Source organism: Telopea speciosissima, chromosome 5, assembly GCF_018873765.1.
Source record: "Telopea speciosissima isolate NSW1024214 ecotype Mountain lineage chromosome 5, Tspe_v1, whole genome shotgun sequence".
NCBI classification, from domain to species: Eukaryota; Viridiplantae; Streptophyta; class Magnoliopsida; order Proteales; family Proteaceae; genus Telopea; species Telopea speciosissima.
In genome coordinates, this window is record NC_057920.1 from 50,630,686 (window position 1) to 50,653,535 (window position 22,850).

The 22,850-nt window shown below is 39.9% G+C and overlaps 1 protein-coding gene across 1 annotated transcript in view; it reads right to left on the reverse strand.

The window, feature by feature from the left end:
- Positions 1–479: 479 nt before the first annotated feature.
- Positions 480–22,850, reverse strand: part of LOC122662439 (pentatricopeptide repeat-containing protein At4g35850, mitochondrial) — a 39,870-nt gene continuing 17,499 nt past the window's right edge. The window contains exons 9-13 of the mRNA XM_043858071.1: positions 11,772–11,865; positions 2,450–2,515; positions 2,272–2,349; positions 2,032–2,133; positions 480–924 (exon numbers count right to left, since the gene is read on the reverse strand). Coding sequence (XP_043714006.1) covers positions 829–924; positions 2,032–2,133; positions 2,272–2,349; positions 2,450–2,515; positions 11,772–11,865 — 436 coding nt within the window. The 3' untranslated portion in view covers positions 480–828. The remainder of the gene's footprint in view (positions 925–2,031; positions 2,134–2,271; positions 2,350–2,449; positions 2,516–11,771; positions 11,866–22,850) is intronic.

The window sequence follows — 22,850 nt, forward strand, 5'->3', positions numbered from 1 at the left end:
AAAAACTGAAAAGCCAATCGAATAAGCACTTTCATACTGAGTGCTAGGAGGCTCCAAATAATTAATCATACATTGATAGGGGAGATTCCATAGTTTGTTCTCTGATTCTCTTTTACGAGAATTTGTCAAAATTTTAGATTTTTTACAGACCTCTTTTAAGTGTATTATAATAGCTGTGCATTGTCATAGCTTTCAGGACAGAATATATTGACATGAAATATTTCAAAATTTTCTCCATCATTCTCCCAAGTAACCTAATACAAGAGGCCAAGTAGAAGATGGTTGCTTGACAAGCAGCATATCGAGCATGGACATATTAAAGACAAACTATGTATTCATGTCAGGCGACTCAGGCCATGAGCACAGATCATCTGCAACTTCCTTTGTGATGCAACAAATATCAGGTTGAAGAATTAACACTAGTCTCAAATCAAATGTTCTCTTACAACTCCGATCTGGCTGCTTCATCAGGACAGACATTGGGCAATCTTATCCTGTACTACAGATCATTATGGATTCTGGCTTGGCTATTAAAAGGAAATCCAGTAGGGTTTGCTACTTCATTTAAAGAAGCAACCCTATTTCATCCATAAAGAACATTACAAGGATCACTTAGGAATGTATCACTAGCTATGCCTAAACCTAAAATTTGGGAGTGAGGAGATGGGAGGAAAGATCTTACAATTCAAGGGATTCATGCTAGTGCAGAACAGTAAAGATTCTGACACGTGCAACCCTAATTTATGGAAAAGCTACTCTTTTGAACATTGATAATCTAGAACAAAATGTCATTATCACACGCAAGATTTCAAATCAACATCCTTCCAACTAAGAGAATCTGGCTGGTCCAGGTCTGGAACGCATATTGTCATATATCTTAGAAACCAATGAGAGCCGTGGGTCATCCGCAGGTACCAATCGTGCCTGAAAATATTAGGAGTCAAGAAAGTAAAGATACGCACAAATAATATGTAGGTTGACACAACATGCAACATTTAGATACAGATTAACACACGAAGTTGACAACTTCAAACCAAACTAGCAGCAAATTCTTTTTTGGGGTAATTAACAATTTATTGACACAATTTAATAAAAGCACAAAGTAGGGATACCACAACAAAATCAAAGGGCCTTCTACACAGGGCTAGAAAAAACAAACAGTAATTGCTATATCTCCCAATAAATTGAACTCATCCTCCCCCTCCCCCCCCCCCCCCCCCACAAAAAAAAACAAAAACCCAGAAAAGAGATCGGAAAGTAATGAAATGATATAATTTCTGAAACACCTATTGCACATATGGATTCATCTATTTTCAAATATAGCATTGTGTGAGGCATTTAGGCTGTGTTTCAATCCTCAGAATTCAAGGTGGTTGAAGTTCTGTACCTCAGACCTCAGTTAATCATTTTCTTAATATACAAATAAATATCAAAGGAAACAAGAAACCAAGCTCAAGGCTACTGCAACTGATGCAGAATTCCAGCTAGAAGTGACGAAGGGATGTTTTGGATTTAGTTTAATTTATTGGAGCCAACTGAACCTATGGTTCAGGTTTGGTTTATGTTAGGCTGAGCGCCCAATGGATTATGGGCTATGGGGAATGGTCTTAGTATTTTTGAGTTTTCTATTGTAATGGGCCAGAGGTCGGGCCTTGATGCAACGGTATAGGTTGCTTCATAGTGATCAAGTGGTCACAGGTTCCGAGTCTGGAAACATCCTCTCTGCAAAAGCAGGGGTAAGGCTGTATACATTATGACCCTCCCCCGACCCCGCAGTGACGGGAGCCTCGTGCATTGGGTACGCCCTTTTTTTTCTATTGTAATGGGCCAATTCTATAAGCCCAAATATTAGGAATTTAGGTCATTGAAACAACTGTCCAGAGTTCCTAAAGATCTTTGTAAGGCTCCTTGAAAAACTCATTGCTGGACTTGATTAATGGCTCTTGGTATTCTTGCACAGAAGAGCTAGTCTCAGCAGTAATGGGTACAAATGAAAATATAAATTCCACTCGAGGAGAACATGTGACATACCGTTAAACCCTTATAATAGGCTTCCACAGCAGGAAAGGAAGGATTTATTTTACGGGTTTGCATCAGGTCCCAAATGTAATTAGCAGTTTCATATCCACCAGTCTGCACAAATCATCAAAACAATAATTCAGAGGAATACCAACAGGAATGAAATACGCCAAATAAATAAATCCTTTATAAAACAGGAATAGGTTACAGAGATAAAGCAATGGCCAGCAATTAGATAAAATAATTACTTACCTTTTCACCTGATGCTGCAAGGAGCAGTTCATTACCCATCTTTGCATTCAAAAAGAAATTTCTGGAAGACATGTTTGCCTGCACATAGAAGTGAAAGCATAAAGGATGATGTATAGAAGAAAATGATCCCAGTGTTAATTGAACAATCCAGATCGAGAACAAAAGAAATCAATCATACCAGGGTGTCCTTAGCTAGTTGCATCCCCCTAGGTGTATGCCCAACCATTGCTCCTTCTACAAGTGTCTTCAGCCACAGAAATCAACATCCTTGTTTAGTTTTACATTAAGCCGATCAGAACAAAATTTTGAGCTGACTAGAATCTGATTCGAAATTAATTCTCTATAAATAATATAAATAAAGGCATGGATGATTTCTGGTAGCCCCATAAACCATGTTATAGGGGTTACTTGGAGCCCTCAGATCCATTTTCCTCATTTGCTCAGTTGGACACCTCTTTTGAGGCTTTTATTAATCCTATCTCGTATTTCCTTCTCTCTGTGGGTTCTTTTTATTTTTTACTTTCCTTTTTTTGTAAGTAACGATGCAATTGGAAGTGGACGTTTATGACAAAATATATATAACCCTCCCAAGGAGGGTGATGCAGAGCTGAAGCACTACATCCGCAAGAAGAAGAAGAATAGGAAGCTGCTGTCCAAGTAGTAGTGTCAATACTATTACTGGTGGATCCATTCTTAGCCTTTTTTTAAGTGTTTTTATGTTTTTAGATTGAACCGGCCCAACCTGGTTGAACCTGTGGTTCAATTTAAGTGACTTGAATCACCTTTTATTTAATATGTAACTTTTTCCTTTTTTTTGAAGGCTATTATGCCTATTTAAATTAATGAAATTTGTGGAGCACATTCATTCTCCACTTTTTTAAATTAAAACTCTGCTTGTGCAGGCTGCTGCTTCTCTTCCACTGTGAAGACTGCTTTGTGTGTGATCAAAGCAAGGTGGGATTGGTGTGTGATCCAATCGACACCTTGTGGTGTGAAGCCCGGGTGGTTCGTACAAGCTTTCCTCCAAGTTCTCTTCTACAAGATTCAATTTTTACTCAAGGTTCTGCTGCTGACGATTGTTCACTGCATCTCCAAGTTTGAGACATCCCCAACCCCAAACTTCTTCTTCTAGACCTTCTACAACCGAACCCTAATTTTCCCCTTTCGTTTTCTACAAATTCCCATAACCTAATTCACTCACAGACCTACCTCCATCAGAATCCTTCCAAATTCAAACCACAGCACCCTCAAGACACCCCCTCCACTCAATCCAGACCTTTTCCCCTTTCCATCATCAAAACCCTAACTTCCATCAATTCCCATTAAAACCTAAAACCCTAGAATACTGTTCCACAGCATCCAGCCTTCATCTGACAATTATACCTTAGCCGAGTGTCCCTCTCTACCCCTAGAGAACTCGACTTGAACCCCCTGCCCTAATTCCACCTCTAAACCCTAGATTCTGCCACTTCCATCTTTTTGAAAACCCAAAAAACGAAAACCTAACCTGCTGCCACTTGAATTCTCACACTTCCACTCATCAAACCATCACTGGACCAATATTGATAGCCTCCCCTACACCTTCCTAGCATAACCATACCCTCAAACCCTAACTCTAATTTTGACCTAATTCCCTATTTTACACCAATCGGATTGCCTGTTCACAGCAGATCCTGGAGCTTTAGCTCCTACCTGGTCTCCTTGCCACCTAGGACTACATTAGAGGGTACTAAAGGCAAAATTGCAATAAAACTAAGAAATAAAACAGAATCACATAAACAAATAAATCGTAATGGAATTGTGTTCCCACTATGGATTTTTGGTCTCATCAATTGTTGCTTGGCAAAATTATTCACAAATCCTCAGCTGAACAATTTCTCAAGTGGAATGAGGGGTTCAAAGTGTTTAGTAATAGGAGGAAAAGGGAGAGAAATGTAAACCAAACATTTGGGAAAGGACATGAGGTCTTGGGTGTTCTCAGCATAGTTGTTAAGGCACCCAGGCGAACCAAGACAATCAAGAAGGTAAAAAACCAAGGCGACAAGGAGTCGCATAGGCGACCAAGATGACACCAGAAAGCAAGGCAAGAGAAAGGCACCTTGACAACTATGGTTCTCAGGAACAGTACCGAAAGACAAGTCCTCTTTTCCCATGCCCACTTTCGTGATTGTTGATAGTGGACTCTTTTAGCATTGATCTGTGTGAATTTTCCTGATTTTGCAGTTTGACCTGATTATGGACCAATTCTGGAACCGTTAAAGGGCCAGACCAGGCCGAACTGATTAGAGTTTTGGTTCCAATTCTAGCAACCAGGGCGATTAGCTAACTGATTCGGTTTAGATCATGGCCAGATCATGTTAAACCCACAATGGAACCATATCTGACAGACAGGTTGACACTTCCACCTGTAAACATCATTTTATTCCATGAAACTACATAACTGATGGAATTTTAAGACAAAACTTCATGCATTGGTAGAATAACCAGCAATAACTTTTAGAAACCAATGCAAAAGCAAGATAACTATGTATGTCTGAAATACTAAGATTTATTTTATACCTAAATAAGATTTCTATAGGCCTAATTCATCCTCTGAAAAAATAAACAGTACACTAACAACAAATATACCAACAGAACATGTCATGTAGCTTCAACACTTTCCCTTAATGCAAGTCTAATAATTTCCAGTACATTTAACTTATTAGAACATTTTGGTCAGTGCAATATAAATGCATCAAAAGGCGTTTTTTAGCATTTTATATGTGTTGAGAAATAGACTGGTTTACTGCTTAAGTGAATCAATATGATTCCCTAAGCCCTGTATTTATACTAATAAAAGAGAATTACATAGACACTTATGCCCCTATATAGCTGACATAAGTATAAACAAAAGAAAGAGAATAAATAACATAAAAAGAAAAATAAAGAGGAAAAGACCATAATACCCCTACGGTATTCTGGCCTATATCTCTAACACTCCCCCTCAAGTTGGTGCAAAAATGTCACACATGCCCAACTTGGCTAGAAAAGGAAGAAACACTTTGCCAGTCAGCCCCTTTGTGAACACATCAGCCAGCTGATCAGTAGACTTCACATAGGGAACACAGATAAGTCCAGCTTCAAGTTTCTCCTTGATGAAATGTTTGTCCACCTCCACACGCTTAGTACGGTCATGTTGGACAAGATTATGAGCGATGCTTATGGCAGCCTTATTGTCACAATATAACATCATTGGAAGTTGGACAGCAACTCCAATATCTTGCAACAACCCCTTAAGCCACAACAATTCACAGATACCATGAGCCATCGCACGAAATTCAGCCTCAACACTGGACCTGGCCACCACATTCTATTTTTTACTACGCCAGGTGACAAGGTTCCCACCAACAAAAGAGCAATATCCAGAGATGGACTTCCTATCACTGGAACCAGCCCAATCCGCATCAGTGTATGCTTCAACCTTCAATGACCATTGGGAGATAAGAGTATCCCTTGTCCTGGAGCAGACTTCAAGTATCATAAGATGCGAAGGACAACCTCCATATGAGAATAATAAGGGCCATGCATAAACTGGCTGACCATACTCACTGCAATAGCAATGTCTGGCCGAGTGTGATATAAGTAGATAAGTTTGCCCACCAACCGCTGATAACGACCTTTGTCAACAGGTGAGCCTTCTTTCTCCTTGAGTCTTGTTGTAGCTTCTATGGGAGTTGCTGAAGGATGACACCCTAGCAGCCCCGTTTCAGATAATAGATCCAGGACATACTTTCTTTGAGACAGAACCATACCCTTTGAAGAACGAGCAACCTCTATCCCAAGAAAATATTTCAGAGTCCCCAGATCCTTAATTTCAAACTCACGGCCAAGGAATAGCTTCAACCTGTTGATCTCATCACCATCATTACCGGTCACTACAATATCATCAACGTAGACTATGAGGAGAGTAACCTTAGCACCCACACGTTTGATGAACAAGGTATGATCAGCATTGCTTTGCTGGTAGCCCACGGACAACATAGCCTTGTGAAATCTACCGAACCAAGCTCTAGGTGACTGTTTCAAGCCATAGAGTGCACGCTTCAGTTGACACACCTTACCCTTGGTAGCAAGACTCGAAAAACCTGGAGGAATGTCCATATATACTTCTTCCTTTAGTTCACCATGGAGAAAGGCATTCTTCACATCCAACTGCTGAAGATCCCATCCAAGATTTACTGCACAGGATAGCAATACCCGTACAGTATTGAGTTTTGCTACCGATGCGAAAGTCTCCTGGTAGTCAATGCCATACGTCTGAGTGAAGCCTTTAGCAACCAAACGTGCCTTGTACCGATCCACTATACCATCTACCTTCTGCTTAACCACAAACACCCATTTACAACCCACTGGTCTTTTTCCTGAAGGAAGAACTACAAGATCCCACGTATTGTTTTTGTTCAATGCTCTCATTTCTTCCAACATTGCTGCCTTTCACTTCCCATCTGTAGATGCTTCCTACCAATTTTTAGAAATGGAAACAGAAGAAAGGGAGGAAACAAATGTACGAAAAGAGGGAAAAAGAGAACTGTAAGACACAAAACGGGAAATAGGATGTAAAGTGCAGGTCCTGGTACCTTTGCGATGAGCAATGGGTAGATCAGAAGAGGAGGGCTCACCAGGAGAAGGAGGATCCGGATCCGGATCCTGAGGCGGCAATTGGATGGGTATCGGTGCTACAGTGGTCTGATTCTGCCCTCTGTTAGAACATCTCTGGTTATAAGTGAGAATGGTGGAATTGTTAATGGTCCTCTGAAAGTTACGAACGGTCCTCTGTACTGGAGTCAGTTCCCCTTGAATAGGAACATTACCACCATCTGTTTCCATGATCTCCCCCTGTATTGGATTCCCCTCAGGTGAAGGGGCAGCAGCCTCGGGTAGCTGGACAGCAGTCGGGGAGTGTTGGTCGGTGGCTATAGGTGATGGGGGGAGGGGAAACCTAAGAGTATGAACCACATCTTCACTAGAACGCTCCCCCTGAAGAGGTGGGGAGGAATAATATGGAAGGGTTTCATGGAAAACCACATCCATACTGACCATAGTACGGCGGGTAGGAGGGTGGTAACACTTGTATCCTTTCTGGGTTGGAGAATAACCCAAAAAAATACACCGTAACCCACGAGGTTCAAGTTTGCCAGGGGAATGAGTATCCCTAGCATAACAGACACAGCCAAAGACTTTGGGAGGTACCACAAAGGAGGAATCACCAAGTAAAACGTCAGATGGGCTACGGGAATCCAGAACCCGGGAAGGTAACCTATTAATAAGGTAAGCGGCTGTGAGAACCGCATCACCCCAATATTGGGATGGAACATGTCGAGCAAACATTAATGCTCTTGCCACTTCCAACAAGTGGCGATTCTTTCTTTCGGCCACACCGTTTTGGGCCGGGGTATCAACACAACTAGTCTGATGTATAATCCCATTATCAGCAAGGTACTTTTGAAATTGGGATTCCTCATATTCAGTGCCATTATCACTCCGTAAAACCTTAAGAGTGGCCCGGAATTGGGTCTGGATCATTTTATGAAAATGTTGAAAACAAGAAAAAACTTGGTTTTTAGACTGAAGAAGATAAATCCAAGTATTTCGAGAATGACAATCAATAAATGAGACAAACCAACGATGGCAAGAGATAGAGGTCTTACGACTAGGTCCCCAAACATCCGAATGCACCAAATGAAAACAAGAAGAACTCCGTTTATTAGATCAAGAAAAAGTTACACATGTCTGTTTGGCCAGAACACAAGCCTCACAAAAAAAAATTATCCTTATTACATTTGGTGACCAAAGATGGAAATAAATGCGCTAAAATTCCTAATGGAGGGTGACCTAATCTAGAGTGCCATTGGTAAAGTTCAGAAGAGACCAAGGAGTTCTGATGGAGTGGAGAAGGTAGCGGTGAAGGAAGATGACCATCATCAAGCAGATACAGCCCACCGTGAACTTTACCCAATCTAATAGTCTTCCCAGACGCCAGATCCTGAAAAACACAATGGGAACGATAAAAGGTTACCTTGCAGTTAAGATCACGAGTAATACTACTAATGGAAAGGAGGTTAGTAGTAAAATTAGGTATATGTAAAACAGAAGACAAAGGGAGGTTAGAAGTACAGTTGATGATTCTTTTTCCAGAGATAGAAGAAAGGGAACCATCAGCCACCTTGACCTTGTCTTTCCCAGAAGCGGGAGAATATCTATAAAATAAGCTAGAAGTACCAGTCATGTGATCTGTAGCCCCGGAATCAATGATCCAGGGATGTGAAGCTACAGAAGCACAATGACCACCAAAAGGGACACCTGACCGGGCAAAATATGAACCTGAAGGAGCTGAGGAATTGGCAGTGGCAGCGGAAGTAGTAGAGGCAGCAGCAGCGGAAGACCTTAGTATACGCAGGAAAGCCTGTAAATCTTCTTGGGATAGACCAATGTCTGTAGCTGGGGCTGTATCAACAGATTCAGATTGATTTGCCTTGCTTTTAGGCTTTTTCTTGGCAGCCCGCTTGGCTTCAAAGTCAACCAGTTTCCCATGAAGCTTCCTACACCTGTCCTTGGTATGATAAGGCTTATGACAGTGGTCACAGACTCACAGGTAATAGGACCTGAAGGAGAACTACCAACAGATAAAGTCCCAATAGGGGCAGCAGTTTGGAGAGCTGATCTGTCCGAAACAGGAGGATGTAACATAGCAGCCCTGCGGTTTTCTTCTGAAGAGACCAGGGCATAGGATTGTTCAAGTGTGGGAAAAGGAGAATGGCCCAACACTTGAACACGAATCTGGTCATATTCAACATTCAACCCAGCCAAAAAGTCATACACCCTAATCTTGTCAACATGCTTCTTATAGGCAGCGATGTTGGTAGCTATATCAGGGTGATAATCTGAAAAATGGTCCAATTGCTGCCAGAGGCTATGGAGAGTGGCATAATATTTAGACACAGTGAAGTCCCCTTGAGTAGTATGAAGGACCTTTTTGCGAAGCTCATACACCTGAGCATCATTACCAAGCTGCCCATATGTCTCTTTACATGCTGCCCAAATCTGAGAAGCGGTATCAAGTAGAAGATATCCCTGGGCTAGATCTGAATTCATAGAACCAACAAAATATGACATAAGAAGACCATTGTTGGCTAGCCATCGAGTCTTGGCAGTACCAGGGGCAGTCGGCATAGGGATAGTCCCATCAATATAACCAGTGAGGCCACGTCCAGCAATAGCAAAAGAGGCTGATCGAGACCATAGAAGATAATTATTGCCGTCTAACTTGATAGGGTTAGGGTGGAGATCACGGAAATCAGATTTGTCATGGCTAACCTGATCAGATGTAGCAATCGAAATATCAGTGGAGTCACCCATAGTGAAGAGAAGATCTGTCCAACAGCAAAATAGGAGCCCTCCCCAATATCGAGTGTGTGAGGGTTATGGAAGAAAACCCAAAAACAGAGATCGATGGGCAGGGAAATCCCAAAAAAAATTTGTTGAAGAAGGCTTATCCACGCTGTCCAATATACTGTAGAGAATGCCCTGGATGAAGAATAAAAAAATCCAAAAGAAGCAGGAGCCGCAAGCAGTCCAATCCAAAAATCGAGAATATGCAGGGTTTTTTTGAAGAAAAAAACCTGAAAGTAGGTCTCGATTGGGAGAGATGGTCTTCAGTTTCTGTTGTAATCTCGATAGTAGCAGTCCAATGTCGCAAGAGGGTCTCCAATAGAAGGAGAAGCAGGCCTAAGAAATCGAGGACTGATCTTCCCAAAAAAAACAGGAAACTCTAATTAGCGCAATATGGAACCAGCAGCCATCGAGAGAAAAGGTTTAGGTCATGAAAAAAAAGGAATAAAAGAGGTGGGAAGGGGCAGCAACTAGATCATGTGATCACCTCTACAGTGCTGCCCTTAGAGAAGGAGAAGAAGAAAGGAGAAGGGGGAGAAAAAAAATCGAGAGAGAAGGGAAAGGGAAGAGAACACAATGGGAGGGAGGGGTTTTGAAAAAAAATCAGAAGTGTCGTTGCTCTGATGCCATGTTGAGAAATAGAATGGTTTAATGCTTAAGTGAATCAATATGATTCCCTAAGCCCTGTATTTATACTAATAAAAGAGAATTACATAGACACTTATGCCCCTATATAGCTGACATTAGTATAAACAAAGGAAAGAGAATAAATAACATAAGAAGAAAAATAAAAAGGAGGAAAGGACCAGAATACCCCTATGGTATTCTGGCCTATATCTCTAACAATATGTTCAGAGGACCTTGACACTGTGTTAGTATGTTGGCAAACCCTTCCTAAACTAACAAGATCTATAGATCTCATCTCAATATCTATTGTTCATGGATAGGAGGTATTTAAATCACTTTAAAGGTAAGCATTCCCTGTTGATATGTTTAATAACATTTTCAATGCCTTATATAGTCCAAGATATCAAATTCTAAAGGGGGGAGGGAGATCTTCAGTGTAAGGAGTTGAAGTCCTTCTGTATACCTCCACTGAAGGTTGGTAACATAATTGTATAACTATAAGGTCTTCGTCAAAGTTTAATTAGACTGAAATTCTATTATTTACAGAAGATCGATAATATCATGTTGGTTCTGAAATTTGAAATACACCAGCTGAAATAAGTCATTTCGATAAAATAACCTCTCTTTTTTTGGGGGGGGTGTGGGGTGGGGTGGAGGCAGGGGTCTTTGTCGTGTGATAGACGCTGTTACTTTCTTCATATTATTTGAAATTGTTCCATTCCGCTGATAAGACCCTGCATTTGCATCTATGGAAATTACTAATAATATTCTTGTGCACAATTGCTGCTTATTTCTCTTTGTATTAATTTGTACAGGTTTATTTGGTTCATACAACCCAACATTTGCATATTAGAAACATAACAGCTTCTGGGACAGTAGTTCCTTTTCATCTAGTGGTCTTGCTTGTACACCAATACTGCCTTTAAACGAGTTCAACAAGAGTAAAAAAATGAGCTAAAGAAAAAAAGGGTCGTTACTTAGTGCTGGTGCCGCCTATGCGGGGCCCTGAGAGGGGTGAGTTTGGATATGGTCCTAACCTTCAGCATTTTTTGCACAAGGTGGCCGCTCTCAAGACTCAAACCCGGGCAATTGCCCAGGCAGCCCAAACCTTTTGCAATTGCTCAAAGCAATGGCCCCTTAAATGAGCTAAAGAAGAGCAATTTTATACTGCAGCAGAACAAAAATCTTTACAGACCAAGACAAGCCAGAGAGGTATAGGGCATGAGGGCTTCACAGGCAAGATATTCTGGAATTTCATAATTAAATACTCAATTCTAAATGAGCTTACTCTTAATAAAGATTGTGAGTTCAGTGATACTAAGAATTTCATAAAATCTCAATTCATGTCCTTGAAGACATTAAATGCATGAAGCATCAGCATTAAGGATTGTAGTGAGCAGAAAGGCAAATAAACATTAATGTAACTGAACTTCCTAATAACTCACCACATATAGTTCAACCATTGGCGGCTTCCCTGAACTCATGTAGTCCTCAAAACATTTTAGCCCACGATCAATGTCTCCAGAATGTAAATAACACCTGCTTGAAATGTCATATATTAATACCAAAGAAAGGAACTATGACTGGTAGAAAATAGGGATGATAACAACCATTTTTGCAGTTCTTAACACTCTGATCAGACTAAATACATGAAAACACATCTTGCATGAGTAAGCCATGTATCATCAGGAATATAATAGCTCTATGCCGACTATAATCATTTTCTGGTGGTCAGTGAAAACTGAGCATACTATGCAGTGCAAATCCAAGAACAATTCTCCCGATTCACAATAAAAGTGCTCGCCGCACTAGACTCCGTTTAGTTTGTCGCATATTTGAGGGAATCTAATGCAAAAGAAAACAAGGTTTTTACTCGCCTATAAATCTATAATGCAACAATGCAAGAATACACAGACTAGATGAGCCTTAAGCCTTCTAAGTTAATAGAGAATCAAGAAACTTCAGGCATTACGAATTTTAATCATAACTATGTCATTCATTTTAGAAAATACAGCTCCCTGGTCCTCTTGGCTTAATACTTAAGGGTTGAACCTTACCTAAAAGTGATCCAACTGTGAAGTTTGGCCTAGAGATTCAAAGGCTGCTAGAAGTTTCAAACTGAATCACACAGCTCTGTTGAGGATGCCTCCTGGTTCCTGTTTCATACTCCTATTTAAAATATTTCAGCCTCTGTACTGAGGATTTATTATCAGTGATCAAGAGTACTCGTGATCGTAATTTCTGTTTGTGAAGTTATATATCACAAGGTGTTGGCTCTGGGGGGTTACAATTAGGGGTCAAACTTAGGTCTGCACCAACAGGCCAGACTGAGCCTACTGAATAAAACCGAAACAGAACCAACTGCTTATTAAATGGCTCTATTTTGGTTTTAGGACATGTATTTTTTGAATTAATCGGTCGGTCTTGGTCCAACCCAATTATGTTGGAATACTGTTGCGAGGGTATAATGGGAATAATTTGTAATAGGGTTATCTGTGCATATGTTGAAATGTAAAGGAATACTTGTAATTTTTTTACTTAAGAATCACTAACATACTGATGTAGATCGAAGCATGAAGAAGACAAAAAATAAAAAGTTACTGTTCACGTGAACATGATTTGGAGGCTGATGTGGACTGCTGGATTAGAGGAGTTGATTTTTGGGGTTATTTTTATTATTAGACACTTATTTAGTTTCCTATTTGAGTTGTAATCCTAATTGGGAATCCTAGTTCTGTTAGGAATCCTAGTTAGAGTTTAGTTTCTATTTTATAGGTTTTATTAATCAGTTTCTTACTTAGATTAGGATTGGTTGTTTTCTTATTAATACATGTATGTGGCTGAACAGAAAAGAGACAGAGATTGAAGACATAAGAGCTATGACGAAGCTGTGAGATGCGGCAACGGTGAGATACCACGGGTAAGAAGCCCTGGGTGAGAGGATAATGGACAGAGATAGCTGATCCTATCCCCCCTTCAATATCCCATTCTTCTTTTTTTTTATCCTTTTATGTTCTCCTTCATATGAAAACAGAAAATAGCAATAAAAGAGTTTAAGTTATTTTTGTTCTTTTATTGTATTGATCCTGCTGCAATCGATCTTCCACAACTTTCCCTGGTTCGAGATTGAGTTTACATTAGTTGGTATCAGAGCCTACTATGGTCAGCCATGAAAATGGGCGTGCACAACAAGAACCTTTGTCTAAGTGTGATCAAAACTCGAGGAAGAGTTTTTTTTTCAAGATGGGGAGAGTTGATGTAGATCAAAGCATGAACAAGACCCCCTCCCCCCCCCCCCCAAAAAAAAGTTACTGTTCACGTGAACAGTGATTTGGGGAATGATATGGACTGCTGGCTTAGAGGAGTTGATATTTTTATTAGACACTTATTTAGTTTTTTATTTGAGTTGTAATCCTAATTGGGAATCCTACTTCTGTTAGGAATCCTAGTTAGAGTTTAATTTCTATTTTATAGGTTTTATTAATTAGTTTCTTACTTAGATTAGGATTGGGTTGCTTTTTCATAAATACATGTATGTGTCTGTACAGAAAAGAGAGAGATTGACGAGAAAAGAGCTATTGACGAAGCTGTAAGATGCGGCAACGGTGAGATACCGTGGGTAAGAAGCCCTAGGTGAGAGGATGATGTGCAGAGATAACTGATCCTATCCCTCCCTTCTATATCCCTTTCTTCTTCTTTTCTTATCCTTTTAAGTTCTCTCTTTCATATGTAAACAGAAATTTGCAATAAAAGAGTTATAGTTATTTTTGTTCTTTTATTATATTGATCCTGTTGCAATCACTCATGTTATACTCGTGCACAAAAATCCGGGCTAATTTGAATTTTTGGTTGAAGGTCCGGAACCCGAGGTCATAGCTACCAATACCTTGTGGAGCATTGACCGAGTGGTCGAGATGGACGTAAGCCCGTTGATGAGGACCTACATACCGTTAAGAAGGCAAACACCAACTCCTTGCAACTGTACAGCTCACCACCAAATGTACAGCCTAAGGTGGGTATCATCCCTTGATTTCTAAGGCCCTACCCGAATACACGATACATTAGGTATGAAACATGTAGGGAAGGTTAATACGTGAAGGCATTCGGGGTGATTCGGCACTGTTTCAGCAAAGAAAAGAAGAAGAAGGAAGGAGAAGTTGTGGCTTGGGCCACCAATTGAGGTAATAAACCTTATCTCTCTTTTCCTTCATCCCTATTGGGTTCAACATGAAACCCTTGCTGAAATCATGCTTGTACCCCATTCTCAATTTGTATAAGTGTAATACAAGTTGAGAAACTCATCAAATTACTTTCCATTTTCAAGGTAAAGCTTTAACCTAACAGATTCCTTCCTTCCACTTCATTTTTCCAATACTTAGGACTATGATTTATTTTAGATTAAAGCCATGAAATTATAGTCTAACATGCCAAAATATGATTTAACTTAGAATCCATAGAATTGTAACCCAATTCCCTTGCATACATGCCTAACCCAACCATAGGACCTAAACCAAATTCTGTTTTAACCTAAATCTAACCATTTCTCATCTTGTATAGTGATTGAAGCCAAAGCATAAAATTTCGCGATATATCAATATCTCGGGCCAACCGAGATATTCGAACTATCCGAAATATGTCAAAATTTCGCCGAAATATTGCATTTTTTCTGCAATATTTCGGAAGTCCATCTCGGTGGGTTTTTGGCCATATCTAGGCCTGATACTTCATGGACACCCTTATTTAAGCTAAATAAACACATTTAAACCTTCATATTGCAAAAAACAGAACTCAAAGTGGTGTTTTGGGCTTGCACCCTTGATTGACAGTATAAGGTCGCCGACCCTAATGTATAAATAGTTAAATACACATTCATTAGGCAGTCAAAGACATAAAAGAAATTTAAACAAACTAATTAAAACTCATAAGACATAATTCATAAATCATATTCTCATAAACTCCATAATAGTCAATGACTCAATACTTAATAGCTCAATACTTTAATAGGCAATACACAAAGTCACAATTCACAAGTTCACAAATCACAACTTACAACTTACAAGAGTGCAAGACTCACAAGACTCACAAGTCACAAGTGCTAATAATAGTTGTTGTGCCTTCCTGGATCAACCCCACTCATATGACTCAATACTTAATAGCTCAATACTTTAATAGGCAATACACAAAGTCACAACTCACAAGTTCACAAATCACAACTTACAACTTACAAGAGTGCAAAACTCACAAGTCACAAGTGCTAATAATAGTTGTTGTGCCTTCCTAGATCAACCCCCACTCATGGCCCGCTGGAATCGACATCTATTGCTCTCTGTTTGAATGACATATGTGGACCACGGTATAGTTTCGGAGAAGAAACGAGTGTAGTCATACACAACTGTCATGTAAATAGAGTCAACATACTGTAGGTAACCTATCCTAGGATATGGGTTAGGGTTACCAATCGGTCCAGCCTTAGAAGAAGATGATCCAATATGATATGATATTGGCGGAAGCGGCGTTGGCACTGACTGCATGTATGGCTAGTGAGGTCGGTAGTTAGGGTATGCAAAGATGTCATCCACAAAAGATGATCCAGTATGTCCCTGGGACTGCAACTGAGAGTCATAGTCCCCTACCCCACTAAACTGCCCATATCCATATCCATATCCACTGTGAGGCTATGATGCACTATAATCCGATGACAATGGAGTGGTATGTGTGTTAAAAGATCGGGCACGCCAATGCCCAGTTGATCCTCCCTCCCTATCACCCATACTCAAACCGCCAACAGAGCTAGATAAGTCATCAATGTCCATATAATCAGCTTGTAACCCCCTATGCTTCCTGCTATATGGTTGTATGGGGGCTTATGAGGGTACGGGTGCGGGGTCACGTGCACCGTGGTTCGTATCCTGTGTGGCATGATCAAATTGTCTCCAGTGAATAGGACTAACTCTACAGGCACCATATCCTCGCCTACCACATAACACTCTCACATTCCAACAAATTCTTCATCACCACCACCACCACCACCATCATCACCATCACCACCATCATCATCACCTGAGGACCTAGACCAGTCATCATCATCGGCAACATTGCCACCAGTGGGCTGGAATGGTATGGGTGATGCTTCCCATGCATGTATCTGACCCTCGTTAGCCAAATAATCATCCACATCAACACCAATCTCGGAAGCTATCATGGGGTCGGGCCTACCTCTCTCCTGATCCAACACTGGCTCACCTCTATCCCTCACCCAATCCACAATAGGATCCTCATCGTCTAAGTCAACTTGAAAGATGTCGGCGAGATCAATATGCCCCTTTGTCCCTCATATCCCCTGTGTATGTGTTGCAGTTTCAGTCTCAAGTTGTAGTGCACATACACCATGCCAGATAGACGTTCGGACCCCAATCTGTTGCGCCTCTTGGAGTGGATGAGCACAAAGGTACTTCAGTTCCTCTCACAACCAGATGCGGAACATGTTTGGGCAAGGACCTTGATTGCTATTTTCCTTAAATTCTGAGCCGATTCCCCATACAACACCCACCATTCAACTGCATTACAAGTTTACAACAAAAAAAAAGGCGTGTCAAATGTTGTTTCAAGTTTCAACTTTCAACACATCTGTAATTTAAAAGAATTAGATATTTAATTGAATAACAGCATCATCGCGTGCTCTGCCTTGTATTGCAGCATCGGTTACAAAACTTTCTAATGCATCCCTAAACATCTTCATCTACACCCATGTGAAAAATTAGTAATTACTTATTACTAATTAGTAATTACTACTTACTAATTATATTCCAAATGAATTCTAAGACTCACCTCATTATTGCAAATAGCTTGTAGTTGACCATCTGGCTCCAACTTCTTCACTACTTGTTTCACAGCATCAATAAGTTGAGCTTCCAACCCAAGCCTATTATTATATTGATACTTGGGGTTCAAGTAGTATGCTGCAATTTGACATATAGAAATGAGATATTGTCAAGTGCATAGGTAATTAGTAAATAGTAATACTATGAATTAGTTACATAAACAAATTTACTCACCAGCCTTATGCAGTGGATGCAAAAATTGATTCTCCCAGCGAGCATTGATGATATCCAAGAAGTGTTTGCTACTACGAGGAGCCATACTGTAGACACTATCTTTCATCAAGTCTACTACAGCATATAGGACTGGCATAGTAGGGCCCTTGAGAACGGAGTCAGCTATATTAGAACTTTTACTACTGACTCCAAAACTTTCACCAGTTTGCTTAGTTTTGTTCAGAAGTCCTCAGATGACATGGTTGCTTGTGCTTCCCTCCCACTTGTAGTATTGGAACCCTTCCATCCAAACCACTCCTCAGAAACAAACATGCTTCTCAGCCCGGCCTTCTTTGTCTCAATGCTTTTTAGGGCAATGTAGTTGGTGGCAAATCTTGTGATGCCCGGCCTCACCAAGTCACCCCCACATTTTTCCCTCAATAGATTGAGTGCAAAGGAGTGATTGTATACAATGTTGGTGACTTGTCTTGCACTTTCAACCACAGTCTTCACCAATTTTAACTTTCTCATATCCTTTAACATTAGATCAATGCAATGGGCTGCACAAGGAGTCCAAAAGAGCCGGTACTTACTTTGTTTATCATCTTCTCACCGGCCAGCTTGAAATTGCTTCCGTTGTCCGTTATAATTTGGACAACATTCTCAATTCCCACATCTTTTTCAACCACTTCCTTTAACAATCTGTAAATGTATTTTGCATCCTTTATCTCTTTGGATGCATCTCCAAATTTGAGGAAAACTGTCCTCCCATCACAATAAACCATAAAATTGATGATGGACTTTCTTGTAGGCCCAGTCCAACCATTCGCCATTATAGTCACCGCATATGTCTCCCACATACTCCTCATCTCCCATCACAATAAACCATAAATAAACATTCATTACCTCATACGGGGTGAGGCCCTTGAACCCTGGGCCAGCCTCTGCAATTGTATTAATCATGGTATCATAATGGGAGCCTTGTGCAGTGTTTGCTGGGATGGTATGGTATAGCATCCACTTAGCTATTGACTCTTTAACTAACCCCTTCATCCCCTTCCATGCTCCTTTGATTCTTGGTTGACTGCTTCCTTTCTTCCTATGTAGTTTAGGATCTAATACTAATGGTAGTACTGGTACTGATAGAGGTGTTGGGGCTACCTTCACACTTTGTGATCTTTTAAAAGGATTGAAAGATCTAGATATGCGTCTGGGCCCTAGAGAGACTTGGTGGTGCGATGATGAGGTCCAAGCAGCCATTAAGACTAAAAAATATGGTTTTAAGACTTGGCAAAGGACTAACGAGGGAGAGGATAAAATGAGCTATTATTCGGCCAGAAATGAAGCTCGAAAAATTGTGGGGAAAGCAAGAGCGAAGAAATATGATGAACTTTATGAAAAGCTTAATACAAAGGAAGGGAAAAATGAGATCTATCGGATAGCTAAAATAAGAGAAAGGAAGAGCAGAGATTTGGACCATGTTAGATGCATAAAGAGCGAGGATGGTAGAGTACTAATACGGGATGCAGACATTATGGAGAGATGGGGTGAGTATTTTTATAATTTGCTAAATGGAGCTACCTCGACTGATGGGGTCACTTCGGAAGTGGAAAGCAATAGGCTTGAAGCCAACACACACCATGGACAGCTCCAACGAGTTGAAGAAGCCGAAGTTAAAGAGTCTCTACGAAAGCTAAAGGTAGGCAAAACACCAGGACCGGATGAGATCCCAATTGAAGTGTGGAAGAGATTAGGAGGAATGGGGGTATCTTGGCTAACCAAGTTGTTTAACAAGATTCTAAATACAAAGAAAATGCCAGATGATTGGAGGAGAAGTATTGTAGTTCCGATTTATAAGAACAAAGGTGACATCCAGAACTGCAATAACTATAGAGGCATTAAGCTAATGAGTCATACCATGAAACTTTGGGAGAAAATCATTGAAGCTCACCTAAGAAGAGCTACTGATATATCGGACAACCAATTTGGTTTTATGCCAGGGAGATCCACGACAGAAGCTATTTACCTTCTAAGGAGGCTTATGAAATCTTTAGAGCTCACAAAAGAAATCTATATATGGTCTTTATCGACCTAGAAAAGGCATATGATAGAGTGCCTAGAGAGCTCATTTGGCATGTCCTAGGGAAGAGAAGGAGCTCAATTAACTATGTGGATATAGTTAAGGACATATATGAGGGCATGGTGACAAGTGTCAAAACTGCAGAGGGACAAAGTAGTGAATTCCCAATTACAATTGGGCTACACCAAGGATCAGCTCTAAGCCCCTATTTGTTTGCACTCATCATGGATGATTTAACTAGACATATTCAAGATGAAGTCCCTTGGTGTATGCTATTCGCTAATGATATTGTTTTGATAGATGAGACAGTAGAAGGGATTAATGCAAAGCTGGAACTATGGAGATCAAACTTGGAATCAAGAGGTTTTAAGTTAAGCAGAACAAAGAAAGAATATATGAGGTGTAACTTCAAGCAAACCAGGAGAGATGATGAAGTGGTGAAACTTGAGGAGAGAGAGCTACCACAAAGTGAATGCTTTAAATACCTAGGGTCAACCTTTAACAAAGAAGGTGATATAGAAGATGATGTTTCCCATAGAATTAAAGTAGGATGGTTGAAATGGAGAGGAGCATCAGGAGTTTTATGTGACAAGCGTATGCCTATTAAGCTTAAGGGGAAATTCTACAGGACAGTAATAAGACCAACGATGATTTATGGGGCGGAATGTTGGGCAGTTAAGAAGAGTCATATAGATAAGATGAGTGTAGCGGAGATGAGGATGCTGAGGAGGATGTGCGGCAAGACCAGGAGAGATAGAGTAAGGAATGTTTGTATTAGAACAGAATTGGGAGTTGCACCAATCCAGGACAAACTTCGGGAGAGCGCTGAGATGGTTTGGTCCAAAGGAGACCACGATGCACAGAAAGATGGATTATTGGAAGGAACTAAAGAGGTAGGGCGACCTAAATGACTATTGGAAAAGTGGTAAGAAAGGATATCAAGGCTAGATCCTAGTAGACGCGGATAGAGTTGGAGGTCAGGACCCGTAGCCGATCCGCGTAATGGGATGTTCGGAACTAATGCTTAAACCAACCCCACTTTTTTCTTTTTTTGGCCCTTCGGATCCATGTAGCCGACCCCATTTAGTTGGGATAAGGTTATGGTTGTTGTTGTTGTTGTTGTTGTTGAAAGATCTAGAACCTCCAGATGTGCCAGCTCCTCCACCACACTCTCTATCTCTGCTAATCATCTTAAAAACTAACTTTACTCCTTAAAACAGTTCGTCGAAAGTCCCTAGCCTCCTCTGCTGTTTGTATATCATCAGGTACTGCAATGTCCTCATCATCATCATCATCATCATTAGAGGAGTAATCATCATCATGGTATTGGCCTCCTCCTCCCATTAAACTCCTCACTGCATCCTCAAGTTGTTCTCTTATTCTCTACTTGTCAGCCTTCCTCTTCTTCTTTCCCCTCAAACTCTCACCAATCTCCCTAGCTACTTGCACAAGTGCCATATGGAAACCTACAACATCTTTAGATTCTCCAGTCAGATGTTATTTAAGTCTACTGGACCCTCCTCCCAAAAACTACATGTGACAATAGTTACATCGGGATTTTCTCTTATCCCCATCAATTGGAGTGTCATGTAACCATGCAATGTCACCCCTATGCTGCCTGGCTGGCCTCTATTCTCTCTGCTCCCTCTGTTGACTACTTTCCCCCTACCTTTTGTTTGCCCTTCGCACGTTGTCTTCACTATCCGCCATAATAATACTTGTTTACTGCAATGTAAGTAAAACAAATAATTAAAAACTTAATGTAGAAGCACTTCAATTGAGACTTTTAGAATACAAACAATTGTATAGCTATTTAATATTTTTCCCCTAATCCTTATAATTCTCATAATTAAAAACAATTTTTATATATAATTTTAATATAATTATTGACCTAACACAACAAAACTGAAAATTATTAAACATAATATATATCTAATGCATTTCAAAACATGTAGAAATTACTTTCATATTTTTTTATAATTTTTCAAACCACCAACTCATATTTTTCCTTATTTATTTTCTTTTTTTATTTTTTAAATATTTTTCTTAATTTTTGAAAATAAAAATAATTATTTATAGTCAGAAAAATAAGTTCGGCACCATGAAGCCGTAGATCGGCCATTGGTGTCTAACATATATTTAATTCATCCCCATCTAAATTATATTACCCCTAATTTTTTTTTATTTTAGTTGTAGGAAAATCAATTTTTAAAACCAAAAAATAAAAAAATTAAAATACATATGTAAAAAAAATTTCGACACCGTGAGGTTGTAGATTGGCCTCCGGTGTCTAACATATATAAATTTCATCACCATCCACCAACTCTTGTACATACTATTTTTAAAAAAATAGTTTTAAAGGAAAAGCATTTACCTTAAATAGTGAAAAAATGCTTGTAGGATGTGCTTAGATGAGCCTCCGACGTGTTCCGGGCGACAATCCATCAAAAAAGTGCTTGAACAATGCTTAGAGCCTTGGATTAGAGCTTGGAAGAGTGGAAGAAGAAGAAAATGGTGGAAAATTGCAAGCTAAAGCAGGTCTCGGTCGATATTTCGATTGAGACCTGCGAAATCTGTGAATATAATAAGATGTCACATGACACTTATAATGAAAATGAGATATTTCGCCGATATCTCATGAGGCCACGATATATCACAAGATATCGACGAAATATGGTATTTTTTCATTTCTGTATAGTATCTCGTCTCGGGCCACTCGATATATACGATATTCACCGATATATCAGCGAAATATCGCGAGATTTTGTACCATGATTGAAGCATTTAGAAACCAAGTTTCAGTCATGCATGTTTGATTTGGTAAAATCTGAATCCAACCCATCATGCATGCTCATTTTCCAATTTTCAAATCATGGGGTTCCATCATCTGAATCTAAAACTATGTACAGATTGTCTTAGGCTGAGATTGGGTCATCCAAACCCTTGCATGTATGAACCGGGCATGATAAGAACTCAATTCCATGCAAGCATGTTAAATCCCAACTCAAAAATCGAATTCTGCTACTCTGGTAGATTGACCTCTGTTTAGTTAAAACGATGTAACTTCATCATTGGAACTTCAATTGTTTTGATTCCTCATTTGTTAGAAAATAGACTCATAGGGATTTCATTTGTATAGAAATATAATATGTCCAATTCTGTCTCTAGGTGAGATAAAATTTCACTTCAAGCTGCTGTCAAAAATCAAATTCTTCTATTCTGGCAGGTTGATCCCTGTTTAGTTAAAATGACATAACTTCATCATCCGAGCTTCAATTACTTTGCTACTTGATTTGTTAGACACTAGACCCATAGAGCTTCATTTTGTTAGAAGGAACCATGGCCCAATTCTGCCTCTAAATGAGCTTAAATTTCACTTCAACCTACGCAAAAACCTTTGTTTTCCCTTT